The sequence below is a fragment of the Poecilia mexicana genome, unplaced genomic scaffold (genome assembly GCF_051168715.1).
Source record: "Poecilia mexicana isolate PSO_F unplaced genomic scaffold, ASM5116871v1 scaffold_19, whole genome shotgun sequence".
In the NCBI taxonomy this organism is placed as follows: domain Eukaryota; kingdom Metazoa; phylum Chordata; class Actinopteri; order Cyprinodontiformes; family Poeciliidae; genus Poecilia; species Poecilia mexicana.
In genome coordinates, this window is record NW_028263388.1 from 8,228,057 (window position 1) to 8,249,204 (window position 21,148).

At 40.0% G+C, this 21,148-nt stretch overlaps 1 protein-coding gene across 1 annotated transcript; it reads right to left on the reverse strand.

Annotated features, from left to right (window-relative positions):
- Positions 1 to 2,859: 2,859 nt before the first annotated feature.
- On the reverse strand, positions 2,860 to 16,822 carry gsg1l2b (gsg1-like 2b). Its single transcript, XM_014972185.2, has 5 exons — positions 16,219 to 16,822; positions 14,610 to 14,657; positions 11,744 to 11,896; positions 4,496 to 4,607; positions 2,860 to 3,793 (listed from the first exon to the last, which is right to left on the reverse strand). Exons 1-5 carry the CDS (start codon positions 16,517 to 16,519, stop codon positions 3,493 to 3,495), a joined length of 915 nt encoding a protein of 304 aa, XP_014827671.1. The 5' UTR covers positions 16,520 to 16,822; the 3' UTR covers positions 2,860 to 3,492.
- Positions 16,823 to 21,148: the final 4,326 nt, after the last annotated feature.

Genomic DNA, 21,148 nt, shown 5'->3' on the forward strand with positions numbered 1-21,148 from the left:
GACGCTTTATGGACCTCTCTGTGGTTTGTTGGGGTTAGAAAGCCTTAAAAACAAACTGTGTTTTTGGGGCGCCTTTGTGTTGCTCTTTTGAGTTTTTTAGTTTACTCGATGTCAGACAGGTCCTATTTATGGGTATTTATGCTCACGAATTAATCTGTGGCTATGAAACACTAATAAAATATGTGGTTCATTACAGTTAAATAATATCTAATGAGAACCGCAGTTTTATTTTCATGCAGGGCCAGGTTGGTCAAAAATGAAATAATTTGGTTCTGTCTATTTAATTTATTTGGATATCTGAAACATTTACATTAGACAAAAAAAATCAGGAAATCTAGAAACAGTAGTCTAAGTCTCTGAACCTCAGTTGAATGAGTCCATAAAATCCTACTAAAATAATATAAAAAGCCTGATGCTCGCCTTAAAAATGTAAATAAAGATGTTAATTTCGGGACTTACTCGATTTAGCGTATGTTGTTTGATTCTAACTGACTTGATACAATTTTGCTTCTTCGTGGTGGGGAATTGCTCACGACCAATACAAAGGCAACACTGCCACCTTGTGGTCTTTAAATTCAACGTCTGGAAAAAACTGTTTCAAACATGAAATTACATTCTTTATTAAGATATATGCTTTTTTTCCCCATTTATCTTTCAAAAAAATCTGTTCATAAATATTCTCAATTATATTATAATAGCTTGCAAATAATCACACACAAAAGTATAACAAAGAGACACCACACAAAGAGTCTTTAAATACTGTAAGATATGAAACACAAATAAAGACAAAAGATTCATGCTCTAGCCTTATAAACCCAGCTTGCGGAAAAATAATTGAATCTTAGGCTGAATACGTTGGAAAGTCATTGACGTTACACAAAAAATTAAGTCAAAATGCACTTAAAATGCTTCTAGACTAGAAGTATCAAGTTCTGCATCATCGACATAATGTGAAAGTACAAACAGAAAGCTTAGAAAGAGGCGCATTTCTCCAGAGGAAAAGTTTTGGCAATTTGCACGGATGGCTACCCGTTGCTTTGGAATCGGGGTTAGGCAGAGAAACGGCTTTGCCCTTGTTCAGCATGCTGTGTGATCAGAGGGATGCTTCTGGATGTAAAGGCACTCAGCGTTTCCTTTAGGCATCCCATCCACATCCTCGCAGCTTCTCTTTAATCCAGCTTCTCGTGCCTCAGAGAGTGAAAGAGCAGAGTCTTTCAGTTCACTTCTTGGAAATTGCTTATGCCTCCTCAGTCCACAGCCTGTCGGGTGCAACTCTTTTTTTTGTTTCAGACGACTGAATTTGGTTCATTTGAAAAGAAGGCAGTGTTTAGTTTCTCAGATATACGTTAAGTAAGTTGCTGCAAGAAGAGTCAGCAATCGGCATCTACAGTTGTGAAGAGTCACGGACTCACAGTGTTTCATCGATCGGAAAAGTTCAATGATCAGTCAGGTGTCCAAACTATTGAATGTGCTTGCTTTAAATTATGTTGCATTTACTGGGATGGTGATCAAGTCAGTTCATTCGTAGATCTTTCATCCAATTTGTTCCTTCACATGACTTTCGTGCCATAACGTGACAGTTATTAAGCCATATTGCAGAAGTCGTTTTGCTTCTTAGCAACAATGCTTAGTAGAGGTACATCACTAATGAAAAGTGATATGAAGAACTCAGCAACTTGTCAAAAGGTTCAACCAGATTTATGTTGCGTTCCAGACAGCTTAGATACAGTGACGTTAAAAAGGTGTTTGCCCTTTTACAGAGTTCTTCTGTTTTGCTACTTTATCGAACTTCAAAGTTTCAGCTCATCAAAAAACAAAAAAAGTAAATGTTCATTTGCTAGGGGAAAATGCTATCCAAACCAACCAGTTTGGTGCAACTTTTTTTTGTTTCAGACGACTGAATTTGGTTCATTTGAGCCAAATGAACCAAATTCATTACTGCTTGATCTGAGGAATCCATAAATCACTTAAATCCAACCAGTCTGACAGCATGAAGTAGGACAAAAGCTCCCAAAAAGCAACAATTATGCTCTGATGTAGAAACATTTAAAACACATCAGAAAGTCAGTAATAAAGCCATAGATGAGGCTTTGGAACAGCAAATGGAGAAATCCTGGAACACAGGTAAACTTTCGCAGGAAAGGCAGGTCGTTCAAAATTACTCTGACAACGCTTCAGTTACTCATCCAGAAGGTTTCTAATGTAAAACAAAACAAGTCCTGGCTCAAAAGAACACAAATGCTCTCTCACATTTGCTCTCCAAAGAATCTCGACGATGCCAAAGGCTTATGGGAAATTGTTCTGTGGATTTATGAGCCAGAACTTTTGCCACGATGTCTTGGGTCAATCACAGCCTCACATATGGTCAGACTGGTTTAAATTGTATTTTTCCATTTTTAAAATTATTTATCCATCTCTGATTAACCTTGCGTGATATTAACATTTGATCCATCACCTAAAACATCTGATTGTGATGAAAACAAAAGAAATGTGTAATTGGGCAGACACTTTTTCAAAGCACTGATTGACTTTTCAGACTCTATCTAGGAGGGAAGATACTGATTGCTCATAATAAAAAAAAAATTAACTATCAATTTGTTTTCATATGTCAAATTGCATGGAAAATATAGAAACTTTGAACATAAGTTGGTCTTTTGAGACAAAAAAGCATAAACAATAGTCATCAAGGTACATGTTAGCCAGCTAGTTTTTTTGCTAGTTAGCATGAGTATTCACTTCCCTAGGAAGCTAAAGTGAATAAAAAACAAAGACAATCCAAGTTCGACTCTCAAATAAAGGTTATACATCCATATTTAAAAAACTCTAACTTATTGTTTAATTTATGACTCAACTGTTTATTTTTAAAAGGACTTGGGGTGCACCCCTTACCCTGTGTTGCCGTCTTGAAGATTCAGAATAGATTCATTTTGTTGCTGTGCTTCACGTTGACACCAAGTTCAGTAAAGTCTGCTTGGTAAAGCAGATTTACAAAGCGGGGAACAAAAAGAAAAAAAATTAAAGCATCTGTGCGATCCTGGGAACTGCCAAGAATTTGGTACAAATTTGTATCGACTCTCAACTGTTTTATGTTCCACATACATTAGAAAATACAGCATCTCAAAGCATACATTGAAAAACAGAGCTGATGTTTTAATACAAGGAAATAACACAGTCTACGCTGCTGGTGAAATCCACACAGACCCATTGGTCCCACAGTGGCTACCTTGGATTAGCGCCAAGGTTAAATTCAGGTTGACCAGACGGTTGGACCTACCATCTAAACCTTCATTCAAACCAGCAGAATCAGCATGATAAGCATCCATCTTCATATCTTAAGAGCTGGCAGAGAGCAAAGCAGAGCAGGAAGTCGATCGTATAAAGTCGTGTGGAGGAAAAGAAAAGTTTAAACTTTCAGCTAGCCTTTTTACAGTATTCACACTGTACCACGCAGAGCGTAACATCCATGTTGTCGCGTCTCAAGACCCGGTTCCTCTAGCAGTACTCCTCTCCTTGCGGGTCGGGCAGGTCGTTGAGGTCCAGGAAGATGGAGGTGTTGGAGAGTTTGCGGCCGCTCGTCGACAGGTCCAGCAGCTCTTCGGCAGTGCTCGGCACCGAGCTGATATACATGTCCCACACTTGCTCCGGAGAATCCAGCTCCAGCAGCTTCTGCTTGATCTTCAGGTTCTTCTCAATGTTCCTGCGCTTGTGCTTGAACTCCAGGATGGTTTTGGTGTAGCGGTTGATGGTGGTGACCGAGGACGCCATGCAGGCCGTGAAGGAGCTCCACGCCAGTCTACGAAACAGAGAAAAGAGCCTGCTTTAATCTCAGACGATAAGAAACATTAACCACTAAAACGGCTTCAGTTTGTATTTAAGCATATTATTTTATAAATGTAACGTTCAATAATGCTTTCATTCTAGGAAGACCACCACTTTTTTGGTAAACATCCTTAAACAGTTTGATTTAAAATTAACTGATGATGTTGCTTCAGTCAAGGGTTAAAGTGGATCACCAACTTATTGTGGATTCACCTATGCACGAATCAAATATGGAAAATATACAAAAGAAAAAGCAGCTTTGGAAGCTGAAATACCTGACTGTAATGCTACTAGACACACTATTAGCTGGCGTTTGAAAAGCAGCCAATCCATGAACTTCATTCATTTCCCTTTGTGCTAATTGGCTGTACCTCAAAGCGTGGAGACGGTTCCCATTGAGAATATTAATACATCTCATATGGAGAGCCTTTTCACTTCCACTGGAAACTACATCAATAAATAATTCAAATAAATGTTCCCATGAAATAAAAACAAAATAAATATCGAAGAATTTTATTTTATTTTTTAATGGAGAGCTTCTTTTGTCAATCCCAGTTGATCTGTTTATCTCATTCCAGGATTATTTATGCATTTATTTAATTGTTTTCTTCATAATGCCGTTTTACTTTGTGGCACTTTTCTATGTGTTTCATACAACCAGGTAAACTGTACTCACATGTACGACCAGCTGTAGTCCCACGTTTGAGGTTTCCAGTTCTCTGGACCCAGACTGACGGTCAGCTGGAAGGCTGTGGTGAACATCATGTGGGCCACCATACCTAGCAGACCTGCCTCACACACACACACACACACACACACACACAGAGAGAGAGAGAGAGAGAGAGAGAGAGAGAGAGAGAGAGAGAGACAGGGAACATGTGACTCACACACAGAAACTACTGCACTTCCATAATGTCCCCACTTGGTGGCAGCATTGAATAAAGGAAATCTGGGACACATTAATCCAGAGGTTCCCAAACTGTGGGGCGCCATTGCAGGGGGGGACGTGGGAAGGTGTCTGGATGGGGAAGAAAAAAAACAAAAAAACATGAAAGCTGTATGCTCTGGGTTTTTACCTTAGAATGGCCAACTCTCTGTTAGTCCTATGTCAATTTGATACAGTAGGGGCTTCCGCACTTCCCATATCTGTGTCCTCTGTCACTTTTATCAGCAGTCAAAACTGTTTAATCCATTGTTAACATATCGTAACCTGTTTTCCGAGCCGCCTTTAAATGCAACATGAGCGCTACGATGCTCGCGCTGGGTTTACACCTGTGCGGCAGTGAAGGGGACCTGCTGCTGCTGCAGGTGTGTTAGAATCACGGCAGCAAACCAGCAAAACGCAAAGAACTTTTCACAGTTTTTCCCCCAAACTAACAGACTGAGTTGAGTAAAACTGTTGGATGCAGGTAAAGTTAGCTAAGAGATGACTAGCTAATATCAATACAGCACCTTAAGCTTGTTAACAAGTAGTGTGTAGGCTACTGGTGTTGTTCTCTATGTTCAGCTACGATTCATTTTGCCCTGAAAAATGCTTGCTTCTCTTTCATAAACGCAACTACTGAAGACTGAAGTCAGCTGCACTGGACTTTATAGGGGAGTGTCAACTTTAACAGGGGGGCTGAAAATATAAATTAATGTCACGTTTTTTCAGATCGCTTGTGAAATAAATCTGGAAATGTGAGAAAGAAGCCACAAAATGACCTTCTTTCTTTGTGTCATTTGTATTTTTTATTTTTATTTTTTAATTTTCGCTTTCCTTACACGAACCATTGAACGCCTGCGGAGGACAAGTGTGAAAACAACTGGAGCCTCCCAATCCGATTACCGCATAAGCTCCTTCCCCTCCCTCCGCCAAATCCCTCCACTGAACAGATTCAGCAGCAAACACCTACATTCCCATCTCCTGCCTATCAATGCTCATGTTTCATTTTAAAATATCCTGGTACAACGTTGTCATAATGCCATGTAGATGAGGGAAGGCTTTGCCTCGGGATGAATGACACATTTCTTGTCCCTGCATGTGGGGAGGAAGGATGTTTTCTTCACAATCATTCCTTCTGAAGTGGATGACTGTCACTCTGTGTGCGATAAAGCACATACATAACATGCATACATCCAGCGTCAGGTACGTGACACTGCTACTAATTCTCCTTTGCGCCTCCAGAAGACGCCGCTTTAGTTTCCCAGTGTGTTTTTTGTTTTTTTGATCGACCACTAGATGGCAGCAAAGTCAGAACAAATGATTTGACACGATTACCGATTTTGTCTCGAACAAAACAAATGGATTAGATGATTATCTGGAAGGCTGCAGACATTTGGCCAAACTATGAACGCTGACCTGTCTGCCAGTCATACATACTGACAAATTTATACATACACGGAAACAAATTGTGTATTTTCTAAGGTTCAGTCTGCTGGGTAGTAAAAAAAAAACTTCTGTGTCACATTATGGTATCAAATTAAGAGAAATTATGATCTTGTGCTTCCAATTTGTCAAAAATAATGACAGCCTCCATTGTGTTTTATTGAAATTTTGCAGGCTATGACAGCAGAAAGCAATGTGAAATTGTGAACAGGAAGGGAAATGATACACGGCTCTCTTTTTTTATTGCTAAATGAAATCTGAAAAGTGTGGTGTGCATTTGTATTAAATCTGAAGTACCTAACTTTTATGAAAACATATGCTTTTTACATATTTGTTAAAATTATCATTGTGTTGTGACGGTGTAATGAGACTAATAATCTGTGAAAAATAAAAAAATCAAGCTCCTCTGTCTACCTTTTCCCAGTGCTCCCAGTAGTAACTACAGAAATACACCAGTCAGCCAGAAACAACCAATCAGACCCAAGAGGAGGGTCTTAGTGCTGTCAATCACTCATCATCCGGAGTAGAAACACGTCACTGGAAATTATTTGGACTTCCTCATAAAGAGCCTTTAAATAATCTTATTTTTTTCATGATCAGAATAAATTGAGCTGAACTGACCAAACTGTAAAGCTGAAAAACATTTAAGAAACATAGTTTTGGCAGCATCATGCTGTGGGGGTGTTTGTCTTAAACAGCGTCAGAAAACTAGGACTAACACAGTGAGAGCATCTAGTGTCTAAAGCAGAATCCTTCATCATGAGGTAAAATCAGTGGTTTATTGGTCTGTATAGCATTTAGCATGACCGATGACAATTGAATGCTACACCTTTCAGATTTCCAGTTATACCAAAGTTTAAACAGGATTTCTTTTTCCTATTTTTCCATAACTAGGCATTACTTTGTGTGGGTCGTAAAACAAAATACACAAAATACAAAAACATGAATTTAGTGGTTGGAACGTGACAAGATGTGAGAATGTTCAAGGAGTCCTTTTGCAAGACTTCATTTGGAGAATAATTACCTCCAAATCTTCAACACGAGCCGCCCTCTCATGTGCAAGGAGCTCTCCTCGCTGCCTCCATGTGTATTCATGAACGTGGAAGAGTGGCGTCCTCCTGTTATGCTTGGTTGAAGTTAAGTATTTTATATTTAGCAGGTCACAAACCAAAGTGAGTCAAAAACGTGACGAATGGTCTCCGAACTGCAATCGACAGAGCGATCAAAGCAGCAGGCTCCGTTCCAGGCTGAAAACTGATTGGACCTGAGGAACTACTCATCCTGACGCGTGTTGGGAAAGATCTCTCAATTGTATTTTCCCCTTTGCACTTAAGTGAGTCACTTGTATTTGCAGTCTAATCATGGGATTCCCGGAGGTTCATGAGTGGGTGACTCATTTTGCAGAGTGTGGTGGAAAAGCTCTGCAGAGTGTGGTGGAAAAGCTCTGCAGAAGTGTCTCTTTCTCTCTCTGCTGCTACAATACCGTCTTATTTGGGAACGTCCTTTGGGGATACTGTCAAACAGTTGAAACTAGAAAGCACATTAGCTGGTTCAGGGTCTGGGCAGAACCTGTATCAAGTTAGGATACACTTTTCCACCAAAAACCTTAGTTTAGTCGGACTTTAGTGGATGGGAAGACTATGGAAGCACCAATCTACTTTTTCACTTCCGATACCGATATCTGAGGTTCAGTATAGGTCGATACAATCCGATACAGAAAAACAGAGCTGAATTGACTCAAAATGATTCTCAATGATTCTTATAAATCCAGTGAATAACAAAATCTGACAACTCTGCACCAGTACATCACACCAGTAGCTTCACAAGCTCGATCAAACATGGACTTTAATTTGTTCACTCATCGCAATTAGGAGTAGAACATAAATAAGAAACTGATAAAACAAACAGAACAAAAACATGGTCAAACATGTAGAGAATAAACTGCAGCACACTGTTCAAATAGTCCAGAAAGTGTGATTAGGAATTATAAATATAATGTAAAATAAACAATAAAGCATGACGTCGTTCAGAGCGCACGGCATAGATCTAGAATGCATAGATCCGCCCTTATGGATCTGGCACATTGTCACCAAAACCAGATCAAAGAATGGCATGTTGGTCACCAGGTCTCCATAGCAACCATTTATTTTAACGCATTTTACCCGAGATTCTAATAGTCATAGATGGTGGCGTATACTTCCTGCTACTATCACATTTAAATCTTTGTGGTTAAAAAAAACCCAAAACATTGTGCTTTTGTTTGTTCTACCAATATTACATTTTGCTGTTAAAATTAGAACCTGACTCATAGCTCTAATGGGCTCCAGCTTCTACATATCGTAAAAAATGATCTTCTTGTTCCTTTGCCATCGTCACCTCACCAAAAAAGAAAAAAGAAAAGAAAATTCAGATGCCTTCTTATCATATCATGCATGATTGACAACAGCAATAAACTTTAATTTGCGCCCTTGTATTTTTCCTCCAGACCTCATTACCATAGTCTATCTCCTGCTACTCATCCCATTAAAAAAAGGAAACGGCTTCTGGAAGCCTTTGCTTAATTCAAACATTTTACAAGTGCACTAAAGCCTCTGCAATGTTGTCAGCTTAGTCTGGGAAGCTGTTTAGAAGGCAACACACGGTGACAGATCTTAAACAGCGAACCGACAACATGATTTTCGCTCTCCAGCAGGACAGAAACAACACGAACCTTCAGGGGTTTCGCCTCCTCCTTTTCTCCAGACGACTGGCTAGAGCAGCTACAAAACACCAAAGCACAACCATGAGAGTATAACTCAGAGACGCCGAGTTCAAGCCCTGTCAGCTCCGAATGAAAAGACAAATCGTCTTCAAGCACAAGAGTAGGAGTGAAGGATGGCCGACAGCTCTGTTATGATATAATGATATCGAAGACGGCGACAGCTGGCGGAGAAATATCTTGAAGTATTTTATGTTTGACCAGATTGTGATGAAAGTGAGGCGCCATTTGAGCAGCGTAAAGACGTATGTCCAATTTCAAGGCCCAGCTTGATGAGACGGAGGAGACATCTGGCTGTTTGATGAGATACTGTTTAGCTAGCTAGAGAAGCTCTAGCTTCATGTTACAGCGAGCATCCTCCATGCATTTCTGTAAATACTTAGCCCTGTTCGGATTAGCCGCACCTAAGAAAGAGAAACTTCCAGAAAGTTTGTAAACAGCTGAAGCTGGAAAGCTAAAGCTAAATTGACGCACCTGTTTAGAGCTGGCTTTGATTAGCAGTAAACAGAAAGTTGAGCAACATATTTGATGTATAATGGTGATTTTGACAATTTGACACAATGTAATGTTTACTGCTTGCATTCACAATATGCAAAGCAGACAGAAGGCTGCTCTAAAAGCTGAAAACAAACTATGATGCAGGGCATTCTGGGTAAATACAACCAAAACAAACGTGAGCGTGTAGCACTAACGGGAGAAATGGCAAAGGACAAATGAGAAATCATACAACCACTAAAATCTCACGCTACTCCAGTTTTTTACATTTTGCGAAAAAGGAAGTTCCGCTCAGTGTTTTCTTCTGAGGTTTTCATGTTGTTTCCTTAAGTGGTTCTTGGTGCAGCGCCACCACAGGCGAGGAGGGGAACGGGGTTTTTTTTTTACTTAGTTTTTAATTGTTTGACACAGTGCAGCGTGAAAGTGGAAAGAGTAGCTAAAATTTTGGTCCCCAATCGAACCGAGTCTACCAGACTATCAGGTATGAAAACATTAAGTCAGAACGTTATTTTGAAGACGGGTTATAATTTACACTGTTCCAACATTATGAGTGAGTATAATCCTTATTTTTAAGGCCTGGATTTAGCTGGCTTTGAGGACTGACCACAGTGTAAAATGAGAACAGCTCTTCAGAAAATGACTCTTTTTACAGCCTTCCTAAATCTGACCTGTCAAGTGAGTGAAACGCAGCGAGTCGCCGCCGTGGAGCCGCGTATCTTTCACTGCTGATTCACAGCTCAGAGACGGGAGCTCAGCATCACTTTCACAGAGTGGATTAGAGAGAAGGTCATTGTTAATTCCTCCGCTGAGAGGTGGAGGCAGACTGTAAACTAGCGGGAAATCTTCTAAGGGGCTGTGGGGCTGCGGCTGGCCCGACTGTGTGACTGGATCAGCGCCGGCAGGGGAGGCAGAGTTAAACACTCGCTGGTTCTGCAGCAGAACCCAAAACAGATGGAATTGGAACGTGGTTTATTTTTCCCCTGACAAAAGTGTCTGCAGAGATACAGCCATGCTGTGACATGTTCATGTGTTAACTGATTATTGGAAAGAAATCGCAACGCTCTGAATGTCAGTCCTACAGCAATGCTTTTGAAATGCTGATTTTAGTTATTAGAGATTTGACTAAAATGACTTGTGAACATCTCGGAGATCAGCAACAGGTTAAACACTGAGTGCAGTTTAATTCACAGTCGTGTGTCTCATTCCTGAGAAAGCATTACATTTATTCTCATGTGGGTTAAACATGGAGCTAACCAGTATGTTTTAACCATTTCCTCAAACATTTTGCCATAGTTAAGCTATGTTATTGCCATAAAAGTCATTATTCTAACTACCGTTATACAAACTATAATCTAGAAGAAAGCAATCTTCTTATTACTAAGGTATTAAAAGACCAGTGAGCATATGTGTTGTGTGGCAAGTTTGTCAGATTTTACTGTTTCCATGACATGAGAAAAAGTTATTTTATAAATTTATGGAAGGTTCCAGTGGAAAAACAAAAAGGTTTTTAGTAATTTAATAATCATTTTACTGAGTCACATGATTTTCTCGGCCGCATCCTGAGAGTGTTGTGTTGCAACAATTTTCATTCTGCTGGATCAAGGCAACAAATCCGACTTAATTTTGGTTGAGAGGCAAATCAAATCACCTCAACTTGTGTTTACGTCTCATGTGTCCTTAATGCAACTCTTCCTTTTTGAGAGAAATGCAACTCGCTATCATCAGAACACACGAAACGAATGCCAATATAGTTTAGATATTTTTCAGGAATGAAAGAAAAATGTCTATGTTGTGTTTTCTTTCTTAATATGTCGTAATAGGGTGAACATTTATCATATCTTCTATCATTTATCGTGAAAACATTCTTGCCATGATAAGAATTTCAGTTCAACTGACTAAAAATGTTTGTTTTTACTGTTTTCTCGCGTTTTTTTTTCTTCTTTTTGCAAGAGCATCAATGGATATCAGTAAATCAGTGAAGTCTTTATGTGCAGCTTAGAGATATGTCACTTCTTTGAGTATGTGGTGTCTTTAAGAATATTATTTGAAACAGGAATGTTTTTAAAGAGCAGCTTGTGGTGCTATGAATATTACATTACGCAGTTATCTAAAAAAGTGGAAATAAACAGATTTTTTTGTCATCTATTTTCTTGCTATAGCAATCATATTACAAAATATCGTGATAAAATTCTAAGTCCACGTCACCCGTCTCTGATCAGAGTAATACCAAGTTGATTACAGAATGAGTAGATAAACTCATTATTTCAAGCTCAACCGTATCGCAACCGTGACAACCTGGCTACCTGAGAGCACGGTGAAGATGGCAGCGAAGGCGTTGAGCTTCAGGCCGTCGATGACGTTGCCGATGTGACAAACTTCTAAAGACATGAGGATGCCCCCGGTGGCCAGCAGCAGGATGTACAGGCACTCTGCAACGATGCACAGCCACAGCACTCCTATGGAGACAGGAGGTTAGTACGAAGGAACCACAAAGACAAATAACAAGCCCACATCCACATGGTGGGGGATTGAGTGGGTGGTGGGAGGGTGAGGAAGAGGGAGGCAGGGGGTGAGGGAAAACATCCTCAAACACGGATGAAGACAGGGGACAGGGAAGGATGTGAGGATGGATGAGGAGAAGTGATGAGAGGAGAAAGGTGGATCAGTGACCCCCTTCGCCCATATCATTAACCTTCACAGACAGAGGGAGGACACTCAGAGCGATGTGTAAGGAAACGCAGCCCGTCCTGAGTCTGGCTGGATCAGTAGGGGTGGGCGATTAAAGTTTTATCACCATATTTTGTGGTGCTGTTGTGATAACGGTAAAAGTTACAACAAGATCTATTTACAGCTTTTTATTTTTTTAGGTAACTGTATGGCTGTGATTGAGAGGCACAGCAATCACAGCTCCACAAATACTGCTCTTTAAAAACGCACCCGTTTGTAAATACGACTCTTTAGGATGCCAGTTGCAAAATGTTATATATAAAAAGTATGATTTTTAACACTAAACTCCAGAATAAGTTAAAAAAAAGAAGAAAAAAAACAACGGAGAAACTCGTAAAGCTGACAGATTTTAATTGGTTTTAAGACTCTAACTAGAATTCGTTGTCACACTGATAAATCAAAACTTTTTATAATGTTAAGAAATTTATCAAGATAAATGATACGATAAATGCGAGGAGATATTAGCAGGTAAATAGAAACAAAAAGCCTGTTGCCATAAACATCCCAGAAAGTTCTACACAAGTGATTTTATAGTATTTTATAAAATAAATACCTGTAAAACGGACAAATAGAAAGTATTAAGTGCGGTTACCGCAGCATATTCAAAGACATTCCACAAAATCTATCTGCAATCAAAAGCATTTAATTAAGTGCCCTCCATCAACATGTACCATGATATGTAAATGTAATCACAACTAGAGACTTTAGCACTCAGATGTACAACAAGTGCTCTACCACTGATTGGGCTTTTCACCCAAACTGTTGTTTCATAGAGCTCTCGGTTTGAGCCAGTTTATGCTGCAGAGAGACGTAAACCGTTAGTTGCCTGGTTACAGATTTTCAAGTTGTTTAGAAATTTAGTGATTTTCTTCTTGCAGCAGGGAAACCGTGTTTGTTTTTGGCTCCAATCAGTTGTGATGTTTAGTTTTATTTGGTGGAGGGAGGCGATGGAAATAGCAGTAACCTTTACAGATGCATTAAGTGTTGGGTGTTTGAAGAGCGGAGCAGGATCAGTTCATCGGAAATTTCAGTGTCAAAGTTGGTTCACTTCGCACCTGACTCCATCACAATGCTAATTTACAATGGATCTAGAGCAGATTATTTGTCTGGATTAAGACTATGAAAAGCTGTAATACTTCTGTCTGTAACAATCTCTTTATCATAAGCACGAAGCTCTTCATGGCCTTCAAAATGCAACATGTTGTGTCCAAACATTTACGTTTTCACTCACTTGTATAGTTTATAAGAGTTCAGTGTTGCACATTCTAACCTTGGCATTTAAGGAATCTACATCTGCTGCATTGAGTCATGTTTACTTTTGCAGATCATTTGGCATAAAGAAGATTGAAAACAGCACAGAGATGCCAGGTTTAAGCTGCTGCTGCTGTCAGGTTTAGTTCAGTCAGATCTCTTTAAGAAAGTCAAAGTAGCTTGAACCCACTTCGTGGTCTTCAGGAAACATGCTTTTCCCCTTGATACACGGATCAATCTTTTGCATCACGCTCACCTACAAAAACTGCCGTGCTTTTGTTTTTGACCAATTCTGAGCAACATGTTGGAGTTCTACGAGGCGTGGTCAACTAGCAGCGATGTAAGCTAGCGTCCAGACAACAGAGCAGTGCGATTTTTTTTTTTTAAAGTGAGGCTAAAAAGCCAGAGGCATTCAGCTGTGAAAAAAGGCAGCGCACAGAGTCTTTCATTAGGATCAATGAGGACAGTATAACTACAGAGGCTAAATTCACATGGTCACATTTTACTGAAAGGCACAGCTATTAAATTTTATCCAAAGCATACACCAGCCTCCTTAAGATGAAAACTATGTTGCTCTTTAGCCTCATCAACTGGGTTCTGTAAAAATTACTATAGCAACAAGCTTCTTCTGTAACTGTGACGTCTATAGTCCTTCTCCCAAAAGATGCTGCTGCGCTGTTTAACACTAAGACTTATTACCTGAAACAATGTTACACCTCCAGCTTTCAGATTTTCTGCCTTAAAGTCCAATTATAATCAACAGTTTGGTGAAGGGAAAGTTACAATTCACATTTTGTCACATCATACCAAAAACCACAATGGATTTTTGTTGGAATTTATACAAGAGTCCAACAAAAACAAGTGTATAATTGTGAGGTTTTTCTACAAAAAAATTGTAGTAAGTGGTTAGCTCCTTTTCGTCCTTTCACCTCTGTATGTGTAGTAATGTCAGTGTAAATCCATGCGTTTTTTTAAGTGCAGAATCTGTGAGAGTAGTTTGAGTAATGCTCATAGATCCTTTTGATAAAAGCTGTCTGAACTCGTGTCATTTAAAGAAGAAGGCGCAATAAATCCAGCCTCTGAATAAAGCCGGCAGAGACATCCTGTGTCTCACCCATTCAAGGTCTTACGCACACATTAACTGGGTCTGAATTTTCCCATCAAACTCAAAATGTGTCTATATATCCTCACCTCTTTCGTTCGCCGGCGCCACATAAATGAAACTCCGGCATTTTTCACCTGAAAAACAATGTAAATGAGACATTTAATTGACACCCGGTGACAGCACAGCCACCTCGGCACCTCTGATAAATAAAAATGGGACCTCATCTGTATTCCAGCATTTTCCCAGACTGCGGCAGAGAGCTACAGGTGGACTTTGAGGGGATAAAACTGTGACATGGAAATAAAAAAAATTAAAAAAAATAAATAAAAAGAAGAAGAAGAAATCTCGGAATTATCCAATTTGTCAAGAGATTTGCTTTCCGCCTCCATCCTCCGTTTTTGAGGAAGTCTGTAGCACAGAAACAGAGTCAGCACACACAAAATGCTCCTATGGTGTTCTGAAGATACAAATGTTTTTTTTTTCTGTAATGTCAGAGTCACAGCTGGAGGTCCAGCACCTCTGAGGAACTGTCCTGTAAGTCATCAGTGGAGGATTTCCACACAATAGGGAAGAAGACAGAAGAAACAGCAGATAACCCACTTTGAAATAGGTGCTGAATAAGAATAAAGAGCCACTTGGCTCTTACATTGATGTGTTTTCTAAAATGTGTCCAATCCTATCACTAAAAACAGATGTAGAGTATACTTTTCAGAAAAAATAAATACATTTCCATGTGAATAAATGTTTTTGTGTGTTTTAAATTGTCTTTCCAGTTTTACAGTGTATTTTTCCAACATAATTTCATGAAAAACAACAAAATAATATTGTTCATTTTCAACTTTCAGTATTTTATATTATGCTTTCTTTTGCCCATTGTCTGTAAAGTGGAAAATCTTGAGCTTCCTTATCAACTTCAACTATTTCAGCTTTCTGTATCTTTACGCTAGAATGGGTTACGTTGATTTTAAAGAACGATGGACCAGTGCTGCATGATATTCTAAGGAGGAGAAGATTAATAGCTATTACACTGTGAGATATTATCAACACCTTGAAAATGAAATAATTATACTAGTTCTTCTCTCATATATCAGAACAGCCAATAAATTCCCAACATGTTATCAGTTCTGATGACCAGCAGCCTTGAATGTCTGGGGTGGTTTTTGTGCACTTACACTGGTTTTCCAATAGGGGGCTTTGTACAGATGGACACTACAATCAAGTGAGGTGGTTTATACCCAGATAACCCACAAATACACACACAGACTCACACGCGCACACACACGTCATAGTGACCACTATGCATGAAGGAGATAAGTAGGTTGTCTCGTTTGCTTGTTTTTTTTTTTTGTTGTTGTTGTTTTTTATAGTTTTATGTTTTCTTTTAAGTTTTATATCAGCTTATTTTATTTTATTCTTTTTAATAAAATTCCAAACAATTTGCTCCGCCACATTTCCGCTGGATGACCCGCAGCACCACACTGAGAAGCAGACTTTAAACTCTAATATTTCCATCTATTTGCAGAGGCATTTTCTCGGATTATTCTCTAAATCCCGTCGGAGGTGTGGCTGATCAAACCTGTTTTGATTAAAATCCTATCTAACAACTCTCACTCCGTCCCCTTCTGCATGTGCCGGGCTCTCCGTGACGCACCGCTCCGCGCGCGCGGTCCCCCTCGCCTTTCCGGCGGAACTCACCGGTCATGTTGATGTTCTGCTCGCAGGAGAACCAGATGCCGGTGTGAAACTTCCTCATCACGTACTTGTCCTCGCCGGTCTCCCATATGTACTGCACCAGCCGCGTGTCGTTGATGTTGGAGCTGTTGAACATGATGCAGAACGCCTGCTTGGTGGTCACCAGACCGGTGCAGAACGGCTTCACCACCTTACGCGTGCCCTCGCACCAGTAGCTGGTGGTGAGAGCCGACACGGCCAGGAACAGCGCCAGGAAGTTCAAGGTGAGAGCCAGGGAGGCTCTCCGCCGCCGGTCGATGCCCATGACAGACCCCCGGAGCGCGGTGAGAGGAGCGACGGCGCCCGGAACTTAATCCTCCCCGCTGTGTGTGTGTTTGACACCGGGTTCAGGCGACTTCTCCTCAAATCCTCATAATCCGGTTATTCCCGTTAACGTCTCCTCCGCTAGTTAACATCTGCTTCCAACAGTTCGGCCGTCACATCTGCTCCTCCAGCGACGTTACTTCTCATACTGTAGCCCCCTCAACTCCCACTTCCACTTAAACACTCCCCCACACACGCGCGCACATGCACACAGTCCTGAGCTTCACACGACTCTGCTGTGTGCCACTGCCGTCTTGGTTATTAGTGTAACGTTGGCAGTACGTTTAATATTTCCTCTAGTCACCAACTAAAAAGCAGCATGAAGCTCATCCAGCGGTGATTTTTTTCAATGTGGGTCACATGGGCAGGTGTCCAGGGCGGCATGAAGGAATGGGGCACAAAAGCAACAGATATGAAAAATAAAATAAAACAGAACTTTAAAGTTTCTTCACATAGTGAATCAAGGTAATTTACAAGATGAGTCAATTCAATACAATTTGATAATGTATACATTCAAATTCAGTTTATTGTCGAGACTGGATATTCATATTTATTTATTTTTTATTTAACCAGGTATAATCCCATTGAAATCCAAATCTCCTTTACAAGAGGGACCTGGGTAGAAAATCTGCACCACACAATCTGATTACACAAAAGTTTAATAAATTAAACCCCAAGTTTAAAAGCAATGACGCTGATTAATGCAGTCACTAAAAAAAATGTTTGTCAACCGAAACCCAACAGTTGACATCGAGTTGTTGATTTAAAGCATTTACTCCCCCTTCATTACAACGGACAGCTAATCTTGAAAAGTTTTCTATTGCTTTACATGCATGCGGTCAATTGGGAGTCAGGATCTTTTGCTATTGGTTAGTATGGCGACTATTTTAAGCGATTGGTGTTGGACTGTAGTGTAATTTAGATATTTGTTAATAGTTGGGGCGGCTCTACAGAAAGGTTGCAGACAGTAGTTTGAACCAAAGAGGTTCCTGTTCTCAACCAGGGCTGGTACAGATTTAGTTCTGAATTGGTTCTGGAAAAGAGCCGGTTTCCTTTCCCTCTTTTATCAGAGTAACTATTAAGTCATTATCAAACTATTATGAAGTCAGAAGCAAACTATTTTGCCAGGATAAAACAAACTCATTGTTGAAATGCACATACACACATTCTTCATTAACTGCAGTTTCCACCTGCAATTAATGAAGAAAAACAGAATGTCAATTTATCAATAATTTTGCAAGATGTTTTAAGCTGAACTTTGCTACTTTTTATACTTTAATAAATAATGTTCCCTTATAGGTATGACAGTATACAGTAAAAACTGAAGTCAGAGTGCAACAAGATACCGTCTGTCTTCACACACATTTCCTGAATGCTGAAATAGAATCAAAAAACTGGACTAAGTCTTAGCTTAGAGGTGTGTACAATCATGAAATACAAGCAGGTTGTCGCAACTTTTTAATATATATTTCCCCTCTAACATTTTTTAAAGCTGAGTTATACAGAATAAATGCCATTAAAAGTGGAAAAATAGTTCTGAAATGATTTATCGTGGTTTCACCTGCACACCCTTTGGAGACGCTGTGCATTTCCCTCCCCAGATTTATGGTTTATTTTTGGATCCATTTCCCCTCCATAGCCGGTCATTCTGTTAAAAGGAGAAAAACTACCTGCTGACAGCAAAAGCTTATCAGTCTGTAAACAGACAGATAGCAGCTTTTTGTAATTGCTACTTGGGAAATTGCAGTGCTGGTATTAAATGTGGGAGGGCAGGACAGTTTTCAGTCTGTCATAGTGATGCACAGGAAGGAAACTGTGTGTGTAGGTGAAAATATGCATTGTCCTGTTTGGGATAATTTTTCATACTTCGATGTATCATGTAAATGTTCCTTTATTTCAATAATCCTGGTCAAAACTTTAAAAATAATATGTTAAATACAGAGGATTCATTGCAGTAAGGGATGCTTATTTCTGCTAATATTGATTATTATCACTGACATTTAATGGAAACCTAAAAATATACTTCTCAGGAAATTAAAATATTACCCAAGACCAACAAAAAATATATATAGAAATAAATGAAATTTTCAATAATGTTTGAATTGATAAAATATGACTTTCTTTGAGGACATTCTTGTCTGGAAGGTTCAAGCGTCTTGCTCATAGGGACCATAACCCTAATCCTTCCCAGAGTTTATTTCTCAACCCAAATCCCACTCTGTGTTCCAGTTGCACTCAGAACTGGGAAATTCTGATTTCTACGTCTGAAAAATCAATTTGATCGCCCTCCAAAGTCAGATTTCCCGCTAGGAAAGAGAGACCAGCTCAGACTACCTCCACTTACGACTTTCAAAATGGCCGTTCCTGCATCGATAGCAGTAAAACGTGGTGGAAAGATTTTTACTTTACAAGATACACGTGTAAGCGTGTCGTTAAAATCAATGTGGCGCCTGCAACTTTAAACTGAACAAATTAAAAGTGGGGTTTGCCAATGGTAAGTAAATGATGTTTGTAAGAGGCAGTGCAAACAATGTTTATGAGTGCCACCATATTTTAAATTCCAGCTTCTTAACTTGATTGCTGTTACCTTGGATGTGACTGGAAGACATCAGTCCTACAAATTTCCCTCCTGACCTGTGATCACTGCAGCTTCACCTTTACAAGTATTCAAGTTGGTCTTATTGAACATCAAAATACAGAAACGCACCAACAGAGTGTAAATGAGTAACAGCAGCCTTTTCAAGCTGCTGCAGCCCTGTGAGCCTTATAATGTCTTCCAGTTTCAGCTCCCCATCATATTTTTCTTTCCCAGTGTTCAGCTTTTATCATTGTAATTAATAAGAGTGATTTATGCACTGCTGCAGCTTCCCGTAACATTCCTCATAACCTCGCCTGCTGGGTGTGCGTGCGCACATTTTTATGTCTCCCAGGGGCAAAGATGCAATCGATTCAGGGCGGCTCTGTCCACAGATCATGGATGTGACACACAGTTTGGTGCGGCGTGCATCCCCAGGCCTTGTTATCCCCATACAAGGCTCTCTGTCACCTTCAGGATGATCTACGCTGTTGCCGTGGGAAGGAAGCAGGAGGATTCGCTCCGTGCGGAATGCCTCGTTGAGAGGGGCCAACCCGTCCCGCCTTGAAGCTCGAGAAGGATAAACTCCAAGGGCGTGCAAAGAAGCACAATCCCATCAAACGCAATGACCTTGAGACCTGAGCAACTCGCGCTTGAGAATCATATTGGGAGAAGCAACAGAGGCAAAGAGGTGAGACCTGGACAGGCGCCATCGTCCCTGGTTTGCATAGTCAGCATGCGAGTGAGGAAGGGTGACATTCCTGGCGCAGGTCATATGCAGATGTGGACAACATGAGAATTTTACATTTGTAATGCATCTTGGATAACTTGACAGCAACATCCCACCAGATATACACTGCCTGGCCAAAAGAAAAGAGAAAGAAAGGTCATGCTCTAATATTTCATTTAACATTGTTTCAATAAGTTTCTGCAATGTCACAAGATTTATTTCCATCCAGTGTTGCATTAATTTTTCTTGTATTGATGATGGGAGAGACTAACCGTCGAGCAAAGTTTCTCCAGAACGTCACAAAGATTCTCTATGGACTTCACGTCTAAACTTTTGCTCACACTTTCAGCCAATTGAAACTGCATCGTCATCCTGGAAAATCCCCGTGTCATCAGAGAAGAAACAGCCTATTGATGAAATAACCTGATCATTCAAGTCAGTGATCTTACAGTGTGGCTGAACCAAAAGCAGCAACGGCAGATCGTATAGCTGCTGCAGTAGAAATTATGCATGATGGATTCATCACTTCATCTGCCTGTCTTGGATACCCTGATGAGCCAGGTACTATGCAAGAGGGTAAATCTGGGCTCATTAGATCACCTGACCCTTCTTCCATCTCTCTAGAGTCCAATTTTTACGCTGCTTTGCAAATTAAAGGTTTTTTTCTTCTGGTTCGCCTGACTGATTGGTGGTTTTATGACTACACATCTGTTCAGTCATAAACCCTCGAGTTCCACTCACATTGTGGAAGTGCTCCTTCTTTCACTATTAAACATAACTGACTGCTACCATTGTTGTTCTTTAACAACGTTAGAAACAGTTACTTTTAAATGGCGCCAAATGTTCATGTGAAAACCTATTGTGGTCATTTAGGAGTTTGTTTCCTCCCACATTTCTGCAGAAGAAATGTGGTTTTCCTTAAGGACCGTTTTTATATTACTAAAAATGGTCCTTCCAGTTTTTAGTAATATATTGAACGGGTCTCAACTCAATGTTAGTTGTTTTAACAATATCCTTAGACGTTTTCTCTGCTTGGCACCAATAACATGACCCTTCTTTGGTATGGAAAGACAAGTCAGTCGATCTCAGCTGTACAGCAAATAAAGATGGTTTATTAAGTCTAGTGCAACACAGTAGATTTACCAAATGGCAGCCATCAGTTTTATACTGTTTAAACCCCGCCTAATCAATTTACATCGGCCAATCACCTCAGCCTTCCAGAGTGAGGAAAAAAGAGGAAACAAAGTTAACTTTCACATACACAA

Coding starts and splice junctions, on each gene's coding strand:
- gsg1l2b (XM_014972185.2), bottom strand. CDS start 16,519: ATGGGCATCGACCGGCGGCGGAGAGCCTCCCTGGCTCTCACCTTGAAC. Junction 4,608..11,743: donor CATCTTCACCGTGCTCTCAG/GTAGCCAGGTTG, acceptor TGTGTGAGGCAG/GTCTGCTAGGTATGGTGGCC. Junction 3,794..4,495: donor GACTACAGCTGGTCGTACAT/GTGAGTACAGTT, acceptor TCTGTTTCGTAG/ACTGGCGTGGAGCTCCTTCA.